The sequence below is a fragment of the Petaurus breviceps genome, unplaced genomic scaffold (assembly GCF_028583685.1).
Source record: "Petaurus breviceps papuanus isolate PSGF00001 unplaced genomic scaffold, PetGlider_PUasm1.0 558, whole genome shotgun sequence".
Classification (NCBI taxonomy): Eukaryota; Metazoa; Chordata; class Mammalia; order Diprotodontia; family Petauridae; genus Petaurus; species Petaurus breviceps.
The window spans coordinates 1053324-1073840 of NW_027186376.1; the positions used below are offsets into that span (position 1 = coordinate 1053324).

At 51.6% G+C, this 20517-nt stretch overlaps 1 protein-coding gene across 2 annotated transcripts; it reads left to right on the forward strand.

The window, feature by feature from the left end:
* The first annotated feature begins 643 nt into the window (after positions 1 to 643).
* On the forward strand, positions 644 to 14010 carry GRAP2 (GRB2 related adaptor protein 2). Of its 2 annotated transcripts, none has more exons than XM_069102823.1 (5): positions 644 to 759; positions 7841 to 8081; positions 9987 to 10229; positions 11369 to 11482; positions 13746 to 14010. In XM_069102823.1, the coding sequence occupies exons 1-5, from the start codon at positions 686 to 688 to the stop codon at positions 13923 to 13925; spliced, it is 852 nt and encodes a 283-aa protein (XP_068958924.1). In that variant the 5' UTR covers positions 644 to 685; the 3' UTR covers positions 13926 to 14010. The 2 variants fall into 2 exon arrangements, with proteins under 2 accessions (XP_068958924.1, XP_068958925.1); XM_069102824.1 differs by having other exon boundaries at positions 10122 to 10229.
* The last annotated feature ends 6507 nt before the right edge of the window (positions 14011 to 20517 follow it).

Consider the following 20517-nt stretch of genomic DNA (forward strand, 5'->3'; position numbering starts at 1 on the left):
ATAAATGTGTGTGTCCTTCTGGTTGTAGGCCCCTGCTCAGAAATCCTCAGTAGTTCCTTAGTCTGAAGATCTGAGTCTGAATCCTGCCTGGCTCTTCAGCTTTCTGGACCTCAGTTTCCCCCTCTGTAAAATGTCAGGCTGGACTAGGTGGCCCCGAGGTCCCTTGTGGCTCTAAACCCAGGCTCCCATCATTAGACTGATCGATCAGTCACTGAACATTGATCGATCACTGGGCCTCGCGCCTCCCCATTTTGCTGGGGGCTGTGCTCTTTTTTCACGCCCTGCCGCCATGTAGTGGTCTGGTCCTGAGCCTCCAGAAGAAGAAGCCTCCCAGCAGCCCTTCACCCCATGGCTGGTCCTCATGCCCCTTCCAGCTATGACTCACTCCCACATTGTCCCCATTCTGTGCCCAGTATATTTCCATGACTCAAGGATTACTCACTTTGGTGAGATTTACTACATGAAAGGAATGAAAGGATTGGTTTTGTTTCAGAGGAAGGCGTTTCCTGCACTCTCTTGTCCACCTTTGCCCCCTGCCCTGGCCCATTTTCCCTGTTCTCCTCCCCTCGCAGGGCCCTACAGCCCCCTTCCTCTTCCTCCTCCTCCTCATCATCTCTGCGTTCTGTCCCTCCTTTACAGCTGGTTCCATGAGGACATCTCCCGGCATGAAGCAGAGACTTTGCTCATGGGCAAGGACGTTGGCTTCTTCATCATCCGAGCCAGCCAGAGCTCACCTGGGGATTTCTCCATTTCTGTCAGGTACTGATTGGTCCTACCCAGGTGGCCGCCTGCCTGGCATGGGGGACTGGAGATTGACCCTAGGAGCCAGCCCTTTGGAGGCCACGAGAAGATATCAGAACGTGGGGAAGGGGGAAGCTAGGGGCCGAGGAAGGCAGGGGAGGGCCCAGGACTCCCCCATAGTTCATCTGACTTAATTCTGGTGTGTCTATCCTCCCACTGATACTGAACAAAAGTCCTCCCAGAGGCCCTATCGGTATGGGCCTGGCCTCTGTCTGGCATCCCAAGGTCCAGCAATGTTTGGGAAGGCTCAGAAGGAGCCTGGCACCAGGGGGATGCATCTTTCAGAAACAGCATCTTCTGGGAATGTCTGCCTGGTCTGCCCATTCCTTAGTCAATCAACAAGCATTTCTGATGTGCTTACATTTAGTCTGAGGGAGCTTCCCCACCCCTATGGGGGACATCAGGCAGGGGAGAGTTGAAGGGGACGGATAAAGGGCTGACTGCAGACTGGAGGCCAGGGCAGCTGCTGTCCCTGAATGGAGGCCATTCCATAGAATGACAGGGGCCCAAGCCCTGGAACAGACATAAGTGACTCATCCAGGGCCATGCAGAAAGTGAGGGGGGAAGGTAGAATCTGAACTCAGTCTCTGGGACTACAAGTCCAGGCCTCTGCCTGCATCACCTCCAGCCAGCTCCTCTTTCTCTTTAGGCAGCAGCTCCCTCCTCTCTAAAAGGAGGGGACCCCACTGGGGCAGGAGAACGCTGCTGCCTCCTATATTTGAAAGTCTGATAAGAGGAGGAGGCAGAGTATGGGGAGAGTCCATCAGCTCTGCAGAGCACCAGGTTCAAATCCCACCCCTGCTGCATACTACCTAGGTGGCCTTGGACCAGTGATTTTTCCTCTCTGAGCCTCAGTTTCCTTCTCTCTAAAATGAGGAATTAGACCAGAGGATGTGTGGTCTCCCCACCAGCTCTAGGGGTATTTGGTCCTGTGACTACAGAGCCAAGTGACCTTGGCCTAGTCAACTTAAAGGCTCCGTGCCTCAGTCTCCCCATCTGGACTGGGTTCAACAAACAAGATCACATTTGAAAAGTGCTTTAGAAGCACTAGCCCTTCTTATTGCTAAGAGGTGGTGTCCAAGGGGGGCTCTCCCCATTCCTAATCCATGATTGCGTCACTGAGCATAAGAAGACGACATTAAAATATCAAGCGGAACATCGGGCTTTGTTTAGCACGTGAAGGTTTGGGAAGCACTTTGCCTCCATCTAAGGGGAGGAGAGGATGCTAGCTGTATGACCCTAGGCAAGTCATTTAACCTTCCTCAGTTTCTTCCACTGTAAAATGGGGATAATAACAGAACATCATCTCATTGTACTCACACAACAGCCCTGTGGGTCGTATCGCTACTCCCATTTTCCAGATAAGGAAACTGAGGCTGCTTGTCCTCCTGATGCCCATTCATCACTTTATCCCTGGCACATGTGACTGCCTCCCTAGCATGACCCTGGTACGGGCCACAGCCTGGAGGGCTGAGCGGGCGGACGGGCATTGGCCAGAGACAGAGGGTCAGAGCTGCTCCCGGGTACCCTCTCCAAGTGCGCAGGCGGGAAATGAGCTTCCCCTTCAAGGGCACCAGCGAAGCGGGAGGGGCAGAGGGGCCTTCCAATCCCGGCCTATTTCTTAAACAATTGCTGCTTTATTACCTGTAAGTGCGCTAATCACCGTCCAGGCTGACAAATTAGGATCCCTGCGGAGGTCTGTTTTAATATTATTGTTGTGTTGATTGCAAATCATTCCTATTTCCATCCACAGAAAGATGATTTGTAATGAGCCTAACAACTGGGCTTGCCAGAGGGGTTGAATATGGGCTCACCCCTTTGGTGGGCTAGACGCTCCCCTTGGAAGTTTGCTCCGGTCCAGTTGTGGGTGATTAAATAAAAACCCACCCAGCAGAACTGAGATGAGTTACGAGGTGAAAGAATGCCCTAGTGCCAGTCACCGTGACAGACGGCTGGAAGGTACTGGTCAAGTCTCTGGGCCTCGGTTTCTCCTTGTGTCACACAAGAGGCACAGACTAGTCCCAGTGCGATGATCAGTTGGTGCATTTGCTAAGTGTTCCTGTATATCGGGCTGAAAAAAAGGCGGAAAGACAAAGAAGGCGGTGCCTGACCTCTGTGCAAAGAGAGGCAGCAGCCCAATTCACTTTCTGAGCAGATGCTTCTTGTAGGCCAGGTCCGGCATGAGAGGTCACAGACTCCCAATCAGTGATGGCTAAGGAAGGCTTGGCTGCCCAGAGAGCCACGGCTGGCCTAGATGGCTTCCAGCTTTGCCAGAACACAGTCAGAGGCAGTGTGGATAGGGTGCAGGGCTTGGAGTCAAATCCTTCCTCTGACACTTGGTAGCTGAGTGACCCAGAGCAGACCACTTTAACCTCTAACCCTAACCCCCTCTTTAGCACTTATCTACTGAGCCATCAACAACTGGGCGGTGCAGTGAATAGAGCACCCGGCCTAGAGTCAGGGAAGACTTAAGTTCAAATCTGACCTCAGACACTCACTGGCTGTGTGACCGTGGGCAAGTCACTTTACTCTGTTTGCCTCAGTTTCCTCATCTGTAAAATGAGTTGGAGAAGGAAATGATATACCACTCCAGGATCTCTGCCAAGAAAACCCCAAACAGGGTCGTGGACCTGACTGAAACGACAACTAAGCCATAGATAGACTGCAATATGTCTTAGTGGAGGGAGTTGCCACACCAGAAGGTCCCCCCATGTGGTCCAGAGAAGCAATGGCTAGGAATGGAAGGGCCACTGGAATGGGGTTAGGAGCCCTGGCTTGGCACCCTGGGCCTGACACTATCTTGCTTTAGGACCTTGTGCAAGCCTCTTTTCCCTCCTGGGCCTCAGTTTCCTCATCTGTAAAAGGAAGGGATGGAAGCAGATGGTCCTTTCAAACTAGTATCCTACCTCCTCTCTGAGTTCCAGTTCCCTGAGGGGCCTCAGGCCCGGGATGGGGGGGTCCCAGGCAGGACCTCGGGGGCCACCTCATCAAGCCTCCTCATTTCACAGTTGGGAAGACTGAGGCCCTTTGCCCAAGGTCATGTGCCCAGGAAGTCCTAAGGCTGGATTTGAACTCAGGTCTTCCTCCCACAGTCCCACACTGCCTCTCCTATAACAGGGAAGATGCAGCAGGACCCTAGGTGCCATAAAGTCCAATGCCCCAACAGGATCTGGAGTCTTGAGCTGGGAGGGGTCTCAGAAAATCCAGCCCCTCACAGAACAGGAAACACAGGCCTGGGAAAGGAAAGAGATTTGCTCATGGCCACATGGGTAAACTGCAGGGGAGCTGAATCCCAGCCCTTGGAAGGCAGCTGGGGACAGGCAGGAGTGTGCTGGTCAATGTTTAACAACCAGCTGGGGGGGGGGGGACTTCATCTGCATTATTAACACTTTCTCAAGACCGGACAACAGCCAATTTCTCAGGTGTGAACACTCTCGCTGACCATTTTACTATCTGCTCTCATAAGCCTGAGCTGGTTCCAGCACCCCTTAGAGTCAGCAAGGTATGGATTTGAATCCTGCCTCAAGCACATCCTGGCTGTGTGACCCTGGGCAAGTCCCTGCCGCTCTGAGTCTCCAGGAAGAAGGAGGGGTTTCAATGACCATAGGTCCATCCATGAGCCTTGGAGCAGCTCAGACACACCTTTCCCAGGATCCAGCAGGTCCCAGGATCTGAGGAGACTGAGGGAGAATCTCCCAGGGGCCTTTTTACCTTGACATCAAAAATCTCCTCGGCTCCTCCAGCCCTGGTCCTTGTTAACTCTGCCTCACCTGCCAGCTGCAGTGAGGGCCTGGGAGCCGCCTCCCTCCCCTAGCAATGGGCTCCTCGTTAGCTGGGCTGCCAGCATTGCTCTCATCCTGGACAGATCATAAATACGGGCAGGAACATCTCATCATCAGCCCAGGACCCAGCTTTTAATGGGAATTCTCTCTCCCGTCCTCAGCCCAGATAACCACGCCCAGCTAGTAAGCATCCCAGGTAGCAGCCCAGACAGCCCAGAGCCCAGTCTTGGTTCTGGTGCCTTAGTTCCAAAGGCCCCCAGTTGGCCACTTGTAACCAGATCCTGAACCAGAGATGTAAAGACCATAGGGCAGGCAGGGCTTTTCCCCAGGATGCTGACATCCAGAGGGGCACATCGCCTCCATCCACAGCAGTCCAAGTCACCATGCTAGATGGCCGAGGCTCCCCCAGAACTTTGTCCATGCTGCCTAAGGTCCTGTAGCCAGGCTGCCCCTGCCCCAGGCCCAGGACAAACAAGGCTGCCTCCACCATGGGCCCCTGCCTTCCCTGCTTCATCTCAGGAGGTGGGGGGGAGGGATCCATTGGCTGGCCACAGGGGCTCAGCCCAGCCTCAGCCTAGGAGGGACAGACTTGTCCTCAGCACTCTCTCCTGCCCCTGCCCCACTGTCTCACTCTGCCTTTGCAGCAAGATTTCCAGCTTGATCATTTGTTAGCCAACTCTGGCTCTGACCTTCAGCCTGGAATCCTCCTGATAATAAAAGCTTGAACCCTTGGATCAAAGATAACAGAAGAATGATCAGAACTTCCTCGGGATCTTATCTCCCCCCTCATTGCCCCCTCTCTTCCTCCTCGGCCTCCCAAGCAGCCTTAACCTGTGCCGGCCCCATCATGTGGGGCTGAAACGGAAAGAGCTGCCTCCCAGATATGAAGTTAATGGCAGCGATTGCTGACAGTTCAATAGCTCTCAACAATTTACCAAGCCCCTTCCCAGCCTCACTGGGGCCCTGTCAGACAGACAAGGCAGGTGGGACGGCAGAGAAGGGGAAAAAGAAAGGGGTAGAGTCAGAGTCAAGACACACGATGAGCTTGGGCTCAGACCTGAACTGTGTGACCCTGAGCCTTAATTTCACCATCTGCAAAATGGGCATAAACCACACAACAACTCCATCTCCCACCTCCAAGCCTTTGTATCGGCCGGCTCATTCCTGGCACACATTCTCTCTTCACTTAGGCCGCAGATTCCCCGCCCCTACATCTAGTGCCTTGCCCCCCCCAAATGTCTTGTACCTATTCTCTGTGGAGCCACATATGTCCATAGTATCTCCCCCTTGCCCGCTAGCATGTAGGTTCCTTGAGGGCAGGCTTGTTTTTGTCTATGGCTTTAACACCAGGCAGGAGACCAGGAATACAGCAGGCATTTAATAAATGCTCATCCACCCACTGACTGACCGAATCAGTCTTCAGTATGCACCTTTTACATTTCCAGCGCTATGCTATAGGCTCTGGGCATAAAAACTCAGAATATCCCTGCCCCCCAGGAGCCTCTATTCTACTGGGGGGGGAGTTCACCTCTCGGTGGATTTTTGTCCATTTCTTTTAAGCATTTATTCTCTCCCCTTCCTGTCCCTTCCCCTTATTGAGCAAATTTTCAAAAATAATAAAATCCTGATAACTAATATTCGTAGTCAACGAGCCAAATTCTCCCATTGGCCAAGTCCAAGCACAGAAGTCGGATTCTGCATTTTAGGTCCACTGCCATTCTGGAGGTAGGACAACAGCTTGCTTCATGGCGGTCTTCTTGGTCTCCTGTCCCAATGACCAGTGAATAAAATCCAGCCACTCTGCCCCTGTATCAAACCCTCCTACTCAGGACTTGTGATGGTTCAATTCGACCTCAGAGGGTTCCTCCTGTCATCATCCCCACCAAGTGGCTGCCTAGCCTTCCTCTGAGGCAGCCCTACCCCACTTTAGGCCAGCTCTTATCCTTGGGAAGCTTCTCTTGACTGCCAGGCCCAAACCTGCCTCTGCCATATCCCCCATTACTGCTAATTCTGCCTCCTGGGGTCAAAAAGAACAAAGTCTAAATCCTCCAAGGACTCATGCATTTGCCTGATTCACAGGACGTGTTTAACATGCCGACAGCTAGAGAGGTGACACAATGCACAGATCATTAGGCCTGAAGTCAGGAAGACCCAAGCTCAAACCCAGTCTCAGAGGCTCATTAGCTGAGTGACCCTGGGCAAGTCACTCTCTGACATAATTTCCTCATCTGTAAAATGGGTTTAATGATAGCACCTGCCTCCCTTGAAGATCAAATAAGAAAGCACTTTGTAAAAATGCTTTATAAATCTTAAAGTGCTGTATTAATGCTAGTTAGCATTTGCTATTGTAAATTCTTGTTGACTGATTAGGGAAGGTCCTCAGGAGGTGTCCTAATGAACTTTTACAGTCGTGTACTTGGAGCTGGAAGGGACTTCTGATCATCGGGCCCAGGCCCTCCATTTGACAGAGGAAGGACCTTGGCAAGTTCTCACTCACAAGTTTCCGGTCCTTGGATGCGGTTTCTGAACTTCCTCTCCCCCTTCACTCCAACCATCTTTGACCTGAGACTATCCGATGACCTGTCTGCTTCCCCTTAACCAATGGGGAGCGTGACTTTCCAAAGCAGCTTCTTCAGTTTGGGGTTGGATTTCTTTTTTCTTTTCTTTTCTCTTCTTCTCTTTTCGGTAGATCCAATTACTAGGAAAGTTCTGACATGACACCAAAATCTAATTCTCTGCTATGCTCCCTGCCCAGTACCCTCCTCCCTTCCAGCTGCTGTCTAGGGCCAAGCAGAATCAGGCTAATCCCTCTTCCCCAGGACAGTCCTTCAGGTACTTCACATACCATATGAGCTTTGAAACTGAGTCCTTGACCACTCTTTGGCCCCAAGGAACTCACAGCAATGTTTGCCAGTTGCTGGGATTTATTTGATTGTATTTTATTTTTGTCTCTAGTAGAAATGCTGGTCTAAGTGTCCTTGATAGAATCTGGCTTGTAAAGTGGCTTTCTGCCGATGTAAAATCCCCCTTGTCCCGTGGGAGGGAGCACGGGTCCTGCCGTCCCCTTGGGGTCGTGGCCCTGCCGCTACTCTCATCCCCCTCCAGATGGAGCTACATGTCCAGTCTGGGCTGGGCCTTGACAAAGATGCTCCCGGCTCCCAAGAGACTGCCAGCATCCCTCTGGGGGAGTCTCCTGGAGGTGCGTCTGGGGGCCATCTCCTTTTGTAACAGACCCTTTGGGTTCTGCTTGGGCCCAGGCATGAAGAGGATGTGCAGCACTTCAAGGTCATGCGAGACGCCAAGGGTCACTACTTCCTGTGGACGGAGAAGTTCCAGTCTCTGAACCAGCTGGTGAATTTCTACCGGACATCCTCCATCTCAAAGCAGAAGCACATCTACCTGAGGGATGGGAGCCGAGAAGACCAGGTGGCACCGGGGGATGCGGAGCCCCGTGGAGAAAGAGCTTCGGACATGAGGGCACCATTTCTACAGCACTCAGTGAGTCCACAAGCACTTGTTAAGAATCTGCTATGTGCCAGGTGCTGTGGGAAGTGTTGGGCAAAAACAAAAGAAAGTCAAATAGAAGGAAAGGCAAAAACAGTCTCTGCCCTCAGAAAGCTGACATCCTAAAGGAATGGAATCTAGCTTTGCATACAGCAGGTGCTCCATAAATGCTCATTGAGTGAAATTGAATTTGAACAGGGGAGACAGTGTGCCTATTACTAGATGAGTATGAGATAGGTAAGGGGGGTGATAGAGGGAAGGTTCTGGGGGCAGGGCGGGGCCAGGCGGGGCCGGGCATGGGACCACAAAAGGGAGAGTTTGAGCTGAGTCCTGAAGGAAGCTGCAGGCTGAGGGGGAGAGCAAAGGCAGAGGCAGGAGATCCAAGCAGTCACACCAAATTGCCTCAGTTCCCTCACCTTTAAAATGGAGACAAAATGGCACAATGGATAGAAAGCCAGTCCAGAGGTAGAGAAGACCTGCCCTCTCCAGGCCTCAGTTTCCTCCTCTGTGAAAGGAGGAGGGTTAGGATAAATGGCCTCTGAGGGCCCCTCCAGAACCTCAAAGCTTCCTCTGGAGGACAGTATGCTGTCACACTGAAAATGAGATGTGCACGCGTGAGTAGTTCTTATTTATGGGTTTAATTAACGTAACCATTCTGACAGAAGCTATGACATAATTTTGGGAGGAACAGGCAGAGGGCCATAGGCACTCCCTAGAAGGAGGCATCAGCTGCAGCCGAAGGAAGCCTGGGCTGTTGGAGAAGAACAGGGCAATGGAGACAAGGGAGAGGGAAATCCTCCTGGTGCAGTGGACAAGTGGGGTCCAGCCAGAAAGCCTAAGGAGAGGAGACAAGGCGGTGTGCTCATTAAGGACACACGCCGGCTCAGGGGCGGCTCCAGGTTCACAAAGTTGCAGTGGAAAAACCAATGACTTTGGAGTCCAAAAGCCTGGGTTCAGATCCTACCTCCAACTCTCATTGCTTATGTGCCTTTGGGCAAGGCATTCCACCTCCCCTGGGCCTCAGCTTGCCCCTCTATAAAATGAGAACATGGGACTAGATGGCCTCAGAGCCTTTCAGCTCTAGGGCTATGAAAGTAGAAGTGAATAATCAAGGCTTCCAATTCCCAGGAGATGTACACAGATATGAGGGACACGTGCTATGACCCCATCCCTCTGAGTGATACAGCTGAAACAGAATTGGCCAGGAAGTCCCAGAATAAGACTCAGTCTAGACCTGGAAGGAACATTCCAAGAAGGGGGTGTGGAGGGGTTAGCATGGTCTAATGCCCCAGGGAAGGTGTGAGTCTGTGAGTGAGGGATGCCAGGCTTGGGAATTTCTCAAGTTTCAAGCAGCCTTAGTGTATCTGGGAAATTTGGAGGACCCCTTATGAAAACGCATGAGGGCCAGAATGGATCCCTCTCTTTAAGCTAGCCCTTAGCACCTACTTCTTGGACTTCCAGTGATCATGGAAGAAAGACACAGGAGACCTGAACCCAGTGCTTTGCTCTATGCCTGGCATATAGTAGGCACTTAATATATGCTTATTAACTTGACTTGGATCAGGAAAAGGCTGGTGCTAGGTTGGCAAAGTTGGGAGCTGATGGGAGGAAATGGGCCAAGCCACTTTTCCTCTCAGCCTCAGTTTCTCTGTTTGTAAACTGGGAAAGTGAATATTTGTGCCACCTCCTCGGGTTTTGTGGGGAAAGCTCTTGGCAAATCATGGAAGTCATGGGTCCAGATCCCATCTTGGCCATTTGTCACTTCTCTCTGGGTATTGGTTTCTTCCTTGTAAAATGAGAGGGCTGGACTAGATGACCGCTGAGCTCCCTTCTGGTTCTAGATGGAGCACCGTTTGAGGCATGTGATGTGACCCATGGTTCCTTTTGTTACTCCTCTAGGACCGGTGGGGTGGGAACCTAGAACGACGGCTCCAGGAAGGGCTTCACATCAGTGGAGATGGTGGAGAAGAGACGCGTCCTTCCACAAATAGGAAGCTGTCTGATCACCCTCCTGCCCTTCAATCCCATTACCAGGTGCAGCAGCCACCCCCGCCTCAGCAGCAGCTGACTTCGATGATGCCCCAGCAGTACCAGCAGCAGCAGCAGCAACAGCGGTACCAGCAGCATCATCAACTTCAGCCGGTAGCCTGGGAGAAGGAAGCTGGGGTGGGGCAGGGGGGGCAAGGAGGAGGTGGTTGGCTTGGGCCCGAGGCTGGGTCAGCAGCAGGACTAGTCTTGGCTATAAGGCAGAGAGGAAAGGATGTTGGACTTGGAGTCAGAAGGCCATGGGTTCAGATCCTTCCTTTCACACTAACTTACTGTGTAATCCTAGGCAAGTCACCTCATTTCTCTGAGCCCTCCCCAGTTTCCTCATCTGTTACATGGGGATACCTCACAGGAGGAAGGGAGATAAAGTCATGTGCTGATAAGATGTTCCCCCACTACTTAGTAATGAAGAAGAAAGAAGGGTTAAATGCAATGAATGCCTTTGGTTCAGAGCACTCTGGGTCCTCTTGGTGGTAACTCAGAGTTAGCCCTGACGGACGCAGCCCCTCCTGGCTCCCCAAGACAAAGAGCAGGGGTCCTGGGAAGCTAGCATGGGGGTATGTAAGCTCTGTCAGGCCCTCCCAAGCCAGAGCAAGCTTCTGGTGAAGTTCTGAGGGTGAGGGGAGAAAAGAGACGGTGAGCCACACTGGCATCAAATCATTCACATTTCTTTAAGTACCTTAGGGTCACCAAGTACCTTCCTCACAACCACGAGGGAGGCAGGTCATGCCATGTTGTTAGCTAGCCTCATCAGAATATTAGTTAATATAAAGATCAGTGGATCTGAAGTCAGAGGACTTGGGCAGACAGCATCCCTACTCTAGGCCTCAGTTTCCCCATCTGTAAAATGAGGCTGTTGACCTAGTTGGCCTCCAAGGTCCCTTCTGGTCTTAGATCTATATATACCATTACAGCCATAGTAATTCACAATATTAACAATAACAGCCTGTAGTTACAGAGTGCTCTAAAGTCTGTAAAACATTTTCCTTACAACACTACTGGGGGGAGGGAGGATAGTGGGATAGAAAGGTCACCAGATCGTAGAATTAGGTCCAGAAGGGGCCTTAGAGGTCACTGAGTCCACAGATGAAGACACTGAGGCCCAGAGGCCATCCAGGGAGCAAGAATCAGAATGTTATTGTACCCCTTTCACAGACAAGGACATTGAGTCCTCCCCAGATCAGGTCTCTTTTCCCCTCGATCAGAGAACACTAATCAAAGATCTCCTTGCCCAGGACCGTCGAGGAGGCAGCTTTGACATCAGCGATGGGCACCGGATGAGCCCTGAGATGAACCCCGCCCTCATGCATCGTAGACACACGGACCCTGAGCAGCTGCAGATAGTTGGGGTAGGTGCCAGCCTTTCCTGACTTCTCCCAGGCAGCAGGAAGAAGGGGGAGCTAAATGGGGTGGGGGTGGGGAGGGAGGGAGGAGTAGCCTGTCCCTCAGTCCTGCGGGCACTAGGACCAGTAAGGCAGCAGCAGGGGCCTAGACCCTTTTGAGCCCAGTGATGGAGGCAGGAGGATTCAGCCTGTTACCCTCATATGCCAATGTCCCATCTTGTACCTACTTGTATCCTAGTACCTGGCCTCGCCTCTACTGGAATGAGACCAGAAAGCGGTGAGCAAAGATAAGCCCCCACGTAGGGCACACCTGCTGGGAACTCCTCCCCACCCCAACTCCCTGGGCCTGCTCAGGCTAATGGAAGTGGAGACATTGAGCCAGATGCCAGCATTCCACAGAGGCAGGATTTATAGCAGCAAGGGCCTTTGGGAACCAGGAGAAGTGGGAGGGGTTCCTCCTCCGGTCCCAGAAGACCCTGGGCTTAACGTTCTCTGCTTGACCTGAGAGAGTGGAATGCACGGGTAGCCTTGGAGGTAGAGAGCTCCCCCTGCCATAGGAAGTCTTCAGGCAAAGGTGAATGAGCACTGGGTAAGGGACGGCTTTCCAGAGGCTCCTTCCTCCTCTGCAACCCCAGCATTCTCAAGCAGGGTCCCAGCAGCAAGCCTGGAGTTCTGAAGACAGGGGAGGATGGGGGCCTGGCAGGAAGTGTCATTTGTCTCCATGGTCCAGCTCTGCCCAGGGCCTGGAGGTACCACTATTTGCTGGGGGAATTTGCCTCCCGTGAGCATACCCTGAGTGAGACCTGGCCACCCTCTGGGCAGTATCTGCCCAGGAGACAACTCATGGCCCATCCATCCTGGCTTGTGACAGGAACTATGAGCTCTGTTATTACAAGCTCGAGGCCAGTTTGTTTCTGTCACTGAAAGAGTCTCAGAAGTGATTTAGAGGGATTAGCTGGAGAGAGGAGACTTCTCAGAACTCCCAAGCTGGCCTTTCAAGCCAGTGTAACAGCTTTTAGTAAGCACCTATGGTGGGCACTGTACAGAGACAGAGGGGGAACAGTCCCTGCCCTCAGGGAGCGGACATTGTGCCTGGGAGGGGCAGCCCCTTCCCAAATAAGAAGACACCCAATTTATATAAAATGAGAGCACTGACTGGGGCGGATGCATCCTACCCAGGAGACTTTGGACAAGTCACTTCATGTCCCTGGGGTTCAGTCCCTTCGTCAGTAGAGTGGGCGAGCTGGACTAGGTGGCTCCCGGGCTCCTTTCCAGCTTTCGAGCTGAGCTCCTTAACACAAACTGATCTCAGGCAGAGGAGAACAGTACCAAGTGTGGGGGGGGCGGGGAAAGGCCCCCGCAGGCCAGAGAGGCCAATGGGCACAGCATTGTGGCCAGCTGTGCCAAGGTACAAGGGAAGGAGCCTGGGAACCGCTGGCAGGCAGCATTCCTTATCTTGTTTGTAGAAGGTCCTTCTGTTTCGAGCTTTCCTCCTGTGGTTTCAGGAGGTCAAGGAGGCCCTCATGAAGGAGCAGGTGTAGAGAATTAGACATTTCCCTTCCTGCCTAATCGAAGTCCAGCTGCCCCAAGGGGTTCAAAGGCCACCTGCCCCCAAAGCATGCCTCAGTCAGTCAATCAATCAACCTACGAGCGTGTATGAAGCACATATTAAGGGCCAGGAACGCTGCTACATGTCGGTATAGATATAAAGACAAAATGGAAACAGTCCCTGCCCTCCAAGGGCAGTCTAAGGAAAAGTATATGGTCCTCTCGGAGGAGGAAGGACAATGAATGATCTGAACAAGAATCCCCAAGTGAGGGCCATCCAGCCTCCACCCAAAGGCATCCTCCCCGCTCCGAGGCAGCCCCAAGCTCCACTTTGGACAGTTCCAGGCTTTAGGTCAGAGGCAGCCTGAGTCATGGAGTCAGGAAGGCCGGAGTTCAAGTACTGCCTCTAACCCAGGTACACTGTCTAGCCCTAATGTTCCAGCTACCTCTTGGAGACAGTCACTGATTTGCACCTGTGGAGAGTGTTTCCACACCAGGAGTCCCCTGGGTCTGAACAAGGCCTTGCTAGGAAGCTTTTCTTTATGGGGTAGGACTGATTTGTTGGAGAACAGTTGGGGCCTCCCATGGGGACCTCAAGCCTTAATTTGCCTTGAATTCTGCACCTGGGAGGGTGGATCCTTGGGGAGGAGAGAAGGGAGGAGCCTCAGAGTCCCCTGACTCATTTCTTTCTGCCTCTTCCCCACCCCCCTGTCCCACCCAGAGAGTGCGCTGGGCCCGAGCCCTGTATGACTTTGAGGCTGAGGAAGAGGATGAGCTGGGCTTCTACTCTGGCGAGGTGGTCGAGGTCCTAGACAGCTCCAACCCGTCCTGGTGGACCGGCAGACTGCACAACAGACTGGGCCTCTTCCCGGCCAACTACGTGACGCCTCTCCTCCGCTGAAGCCAGTGGAACCATGCCTCTGGGCCAGGCACTGAGGGGGGAGGGCACCGGGATTCTCCTGCAAAGGCCTACGATGCACATTTGCATGCACACACTGTTTTATTACTGTAATTTATTTCTGATAAATTAGTTAACATAAAAGGCACCCAGGTGGGGGGTTATTTTTATTCCATTTCCCCCTCTCCCTCAGGAAGAAAGCAGGGGGAGGGGGGGAACCATCCTACTTTAAAGTGTCTCTGCATTCCCTTGTGCCCTGCTCCTAAGAGCAGGGAAGCAGAGACCTCCCCAAGGTGGGGTGGAGAACAAGGCCGCAGTGGTATCAGGCAGGTTTCAGCCTGCCACCCAGTCCCTGCCCCACCCCAACTCTGCAGCGGGGCTCCCCTTCAGAGGGCACAGCCCTTTCAGGGAGATGGCTTCTGGGTTGTGGTCGGATGGGGTGACGACAAGGGCAGTGGATGGAGACACAAAGTGGGGGTGTGGGGGCCAGGGCATGGGACTGGGAACCAGGAAGATGCCCTGGACAGACAGTCTGGGAAACCTGCGGGCTCCTTCTGATAATGGCATTTTTAAATGCACATGATAAAGTAGGGTTACAAAGGAAACAAAGCATCCAGAAACATATGGTTTTTGTTTTTTTTTAACTCAGAGGTCCCAGGATGAGAACCCCTGGTCTAATTCAATCCCTTCATTCTAGAATGATATGCGTTATAAGTATCAGAGTCAGGATTTGAACCCAGATCTCCTAATATTCTTTCCCCTAAATCACACTGCCTCCCGTATAGAGGGAGGGAAGAGAAATGGGAGTCCTAGGGATTCTGTCATGGGCCTCATCCTCTCCTGCCCCCCACCCTTTTCTCATTTTTCCTGCAGACCCGCCGCTGGTCCCCATTGGGTGGCTCCCTTTTTCTCCAGAGGCCAGCGGCAATCAGAAAAAACATTCTGCTGGAGGCACGTTCTTCTGGGTCAGAGCTGTTCCCCATGCCTCCCTGTTAAGTATCTGGTCAACACTAAGGATGACGAAACATGCATTTGCTGATCCATCCTTGAAACTACCATGTAGTAAATATGTCCCCATTGCAGAGATGGAAAAACTGAGGCAGCGCAGGTCAAGCAAGGGGCCAAGCCTCCAGAGACCCAAGGACTTTTCTCAATCCACTTGAACAAAAGCTTCCTTTTCCTTAGAAGGAAGAGGCCAGATTTTGCAAAGTGCTCTGAGACCTGGGGACCAGAGTGAAAGGGACAATACCTCCCAAGGATGTCCCCTCTTAATTTTCTCTGTTTTGGAGCTGTCTGACTCAGTGTCACCTGAAGAAGGGCTGGCTTCATGGGCATATCCCCTGAGGAGCCTAATTAAATGTGACCCTGGGGTGAGCTTTGGGTGTGGGAGATACCCCAGGCTCTGTCCGGCCACCAAACCGACCTTTTTAAAGTGGCCAGCATGGCTCTGGAGAAAAAGAATTCCCCCGTTCCCCCACGCCCAGCTCTCCTTGAGAAGACTGCCAGATGATTTTGAAACCAGCTGGGGGTGGCACAAGGAACAGCCTAAGTCATTGGCAGGAGAGCTAGGGGAAGGAGGAGGGTGCTTCTGGAGACTCCTCTCTCCGGCGTGCCCAGAAAACATATCCACACTGAGAGGGCCTTCTCACCCAGGCACTGGGACAAATGTGTCCGTATGGCAGCGGGGAGGGTGGGGGAAGGGGGACCATCCCTTTTCTCTTTTCTCTCTTGTCCTACTTCCTGCTAGAGGAAAGGAGGGGGGGGAGGAAGAGCAGCTCTGGCCCAGAAGAATGTGCCCCCAGTAGCATGTGCATTCTGATCGGCCATAGGCCTCTGCAGCCACACAATGGGACCAGCGGTGGGTCTACAGGAAAGATGAGAAAATAGCCGGGAAATGGTGGGGGGCAGGAGAAGATGAGTGATGAGCCCTCAGCGGCCCCGGGAAAGGGAAGCAATGAAAGGGAGAAAACAGGAGGGGATAGATTTCCAAAGATCAGGGCACAGTCTGAGATGCTCAAAAGAAAGGCAAGGAGGAAAGAGGTTAAGTGGGGCCAGCCAAGGGAGGGAGGCAGGGAGAGGGAGAGGGAGAGACAGACAGAGAAACAGAGACAAAGGGAGAGAAAGAGAAAGGGGGGGCAAAGGGAGAGAGGGAGGAGGAGGGAGACTTAAAAATGAGAAATTGTACAATTGGAAGGTGAAATTAGGACCAAAGGTGCAATGAGGAAGACAGGGCTGGGGAGGAAGAGTGATGGGACGAGGCAGAAGGGCCCAAAAGAAGAAGGTGCTGAGAGAGAAGGGAAGGGAGCAAAGGCAGAGACCTTGGAGCTATTTCTGTGCTGTGTCACTGGAAGAAAACATAACAGTAAATAAAAGTCACAAGTAATGTTTGGTTGCGCCCTATTTGCAAACCATATGTTTTCAGCAAACCGCTCTCCCACTGGGGGGATGGGAAGAAGCTGAGGTGGAGGTGGGGAGATTCAGGGTCTTGGCTCTTGCCCATACATTCTGCTCCCTAAGATATTACCCAAGAGATATGGAATGCCAGCAAGGGGCCCTGCAGGCCACCCTGCCATATGTGCCCTGGGCAGGGGCTAGAGTGGGCAGGAAGGCGCCAACCTTGGGGATCAGAGGTGGGGGCTCATGCAGCAGCAGATGAAGATACCCTACACATTTTGGGTTTCCTGAATTCCTCCGATGCTGACTCTATGGTAGGATTGGTTCAGATGCTATTTTTAAAAAATCTCCTGTTGGGTCATATGAATTGAAGACACCTAGTGACCTCACCCCACCTGAGGCCTTTCTTGACCTCCCACCACAGTCTCACCAAGCTTGGGGGCTCAAGTGAGAATCTAAGAAAGCCTGGACAGCTGAGAAGGCCTGGCCTCTTCCAGAGAAATCTTTCACTGGGAAGGAGCTGGAGGAGTTGAAGAAAGCCTCCTCTTTCTGAGACAATGCCAGGGCCTTGGTAGGAAGCCCAGGATGCCCAGGGGCAAGTCAGTCTGGCCACTTTCACCAGCGACTGAAGCAGGCCATTAAGAAGCAGGTGGTGTGTTGCACCCAGGTTCTGTGGAAGGCCCTGTGCGTGTCTGGGAAGCAGGGAACTTCCAGAGAAGAGATAAGTTCCTGTTCAACCAGTTCAAGGTCTGCTGGCAGCGGGCAGAGGCTGCACTGGCCCACTTGTGCACTTGGCCCACACCACTGTCTGCCCAAGGTTCACTCCCCAAATCAGAATGGCCCTTCTAGGGTGGGGATGTTCAGTCCCTTTTCACAATAGCCAACAAACGTGATTGGAAAGCTTGGGGGAGCAGAAGGAAAGAAGGCTTTGAAGCCAAGACCCCTTCTGTTAGAGCCTTGCTTCTTCTACAGACTGACCCTGAGAGCCTGGCAAGTCACTGAACCTCTCATCGCCCACCCAGGCAACCCTCTGGGACCCCAAGCTTCAGAGAAGGTGTCAACATGCTCTGGTGGAGGGAGTTTCCTCATCTAGAAGTTCACTGTACCAGTGAAATCACAAGTCTAGACCTTATCCCTAAGAAGAGAGAAATCAGGACATGTTCATACTTGGGCCTAATGTAAGCAAGTGGGTGGTATTTACAAATCCTCAAAGACCTGGAAGGAACCAAAAGGCCCATCTACTTTATAATCCCATTTAAAAGGAAGTCAGCTATGGCTCCTGTCCTCAGGGAGCTTACACTCTAATAGGTGACAGATACAAGGACGGGAATAACTGTTAAGATCACTTCAGGCAATTAGATTTGATGAGCAGTTAGTAAATTCTTGTTATATACCAGGCACTATGCTAGGCATGGGGTGGGGTGAGGCGAGAAAAGTGAAGGTGTTCAGTTGTTTTCCAACCCCACTTAGGGTTTCCTTGGCAAAGATACTGGAGGGATTTGCCATTTCCTTCTGCAGCTCATTTTGCATAGGAGAAAACTGAGGCAAACATAATTAGGTAACTTTCCCAGGGTCACACGGCTAGTAAGTATCTGAGGCTGGATTTGAACTCAGGTCCTCCTGACTCCAATGCCAGCTCTCTATCCACTTGTGACCCCTAGTAGCCCTGAGAACAGTCCCTGCCTCCCTCAAAGGGCTTGCATCCTACTGTGGGGGAGGGGAGATGGACATGTACACAAATCATTAAATACAGAGCAGAGTGTATATATATACAATAAATATAAATGGGATGCTTCCCTTTGCACATCTTAAAGTAGCATCTAAATGCAATTGCATTATTATCATCACCACCACCACCACCACCACCATCATCATCATCATCACCACCACCATCATCACCATCACCATCATCACCATCACCATCATCACCATCACCATCATCTCCATCACCATCATCATCATCACCATCATCTCCATCACCATCATCATCATCATCACCACCACCATCATCACCATCACCATCATCATCATCACCATCATCTCCATCACCATCACCATCATCACCATCATCTCCATCACCATCACCATCCCATCATCATCATCACCACCACCATCATCACCATCACCATCATCTCCATCACCATCATCTCCACCACCACCATCACCATCACCATCATCTCCATCACCATCACCATCCCATCATCATCATAACCATCATCATCACCATCATCATTACTATTACTATTTCTGACTAGGGAGATCAAGAAGTCTTTCTGGAGGTAATCTTGGAGCTGATCTGGCTTTTTTTAGTCCATGTACTACTGAATAAACGCACTACATCCCAGTTCTACTAGTTATAACCCATATGGTCTTGGTCACATAAGCAACAACATCTAGCCAGCATTTCTACAGCACTTTCAGGTTTGTGAAACCCTTTACAAATGTTATCTGACTTTATCCTCACAACAATCCCAGGAGCTAATTGCTATCATTTTCTCCATTTTACAAGTGAGGACACTGAGGCAGACAGTGGCTCAGACCTTACCCAGAGATCACCACTACTAAATGTCTGAGGCAGGATGTACTCAGGTTTTCCTGACTCCAAGACCAGCACTCTTGCTCCCCCAACCCCACCCCACCCTGTCCCATGCTGCCAAGCAAGTCACTGTCCCATGCTGGGCCTCAGTTTCCCAGTCTGCACAATTAAATGGTCAAGCTGGATGATCTCTACGGTCCCCTCTTGCTCTAAGTTCTGTGATGTTGCCGTGGATGGTGGAAGACTATAGGTGAGGATGTTGGGGGAGGGGGAAAGTAAACAAATTTGGTGGACTGTGAGTTTAACTGGAATGAGAAAAGCCAAGCACACAAGGGTGATAAGTAGAGCCTGACCCATTTGAGTCTAGAAGCACTCAAAGCATCAGGAAAAGCTTAAAGTTCTGCTAAAGGAATCAATCGTAGACAAGACCTTTCCTGGCAGTATCACAAAATGAGAATCACAGAATTCTCTAGCTATTCCAAGGGCATCCCCTCCACAACATATCAGATAAGTGATTGGGGGCAGAGACAGCACCACCTCATGCAAAGTCCAAGGACGTGGGCTCAGATCCCATTGCTGATATTTCCTGCCTGTGTGACCTTAAGTGAGTCCCTTCCCCTCTCCACAAAATGAAAGAGTTGGACTAGCCTGCCTCTCAGGACAAAATCAAGCTTTGGATTCTTCCCTCTGGGACTTAACCCAAAAAGGTTAATCCCTGTTCTGCATGCCAATCCTTTGAACATCAGTTAGAGGTAACAGAAACAGCGTGATCTAGGGCAGATCCCCACCTCTGACCTAGGGGATCCCACAATGGGCTTGGAGTCAGGAAGACGTGCTGTGTGACCCTGGGCAAGTCACTTAATGTCCTTGTTCCTCAGGGGACACCCTAGCACTTGCCCCTTATTAAGTCAGGGGTTTTATCCTGAGGTTCACAGTCCATGCAGGGTCAGATTTCAGAGGCCCATGAACTTGGAAGGGAGAAAAAATTACACCGTCATTTTCATTAACCTTTACCTGAAATTTAGCATTTCCTTTGGTTATTTAAAAACATTCTGAGAAGGAGCCAGGGGTTCCACCGGCCTGCCAGAGGAGCCCAGAGCATGCAAACACAGGCTGAGAACCATGAGTTAAGTGATCTGCTTGGCTGAGGGATTTCCCATCCTGGGAGCTCCCCATGTGAAGAGGTCACGGGTTCTCCCAGGATTCATTCCTGGAGCACTGGCCCTGGAGTCAGGAGGACTTGAGTTCAAATTAGACCTCAGACACTTAACACAAAAACTAGCCTGTGACCTTGGGCAAGTCACTTAACCCCAATTGCCCTTCCAAAAAGCAAAAATAAAAAAGAAGGTACAACCTCTGGGAAGCCAAACACCAACTCAGCTCTCAACAGTAACAGGTCCCACCTGACTGCTTCAGCTTCCATCCAGTTTGGGGGATTGAAGAGACCCCATAGCAACATGACCAATTCCAGGGACAGGTTGACATGGCCCTGGAGATCTGCAAAGTTAGTGGAACACAAAATGGCAATCAAGAGAATGATCACACCACGAGATACAAAGCAGAGGAAGCTTTGGGGAAATCATGCTGCCATCAGATCCAGAAGAAGTCTGGGCTGTGGATGGGAGGATTCCTACTCTATGGTCAGGACACAGGTAAAAAGCAGGA

Coding starts and splice junctions, on each gene's coding strand:
- GRAP2 (XM_069102823.1), top strand. CDS start 686: ATGGGCAAGGACGTTGGCTTCTTCATCATCCGAGCCAGCCAGAGCTCA. Junction 760..7,840: donor GATTTCTCCATTTCTGTCAG/GTACTGATTGGT, acceptor GCTTGGGCCCAG/GCATGAAGAGGATGTGCAGC. Junction 10,230..11,368: donor AGCATCATCAACTTCAGCCG/GTAGCCTGGGAG, acceptor CTCCTTGCCCAG/GACCGTCGAGGAGGCAGCTT.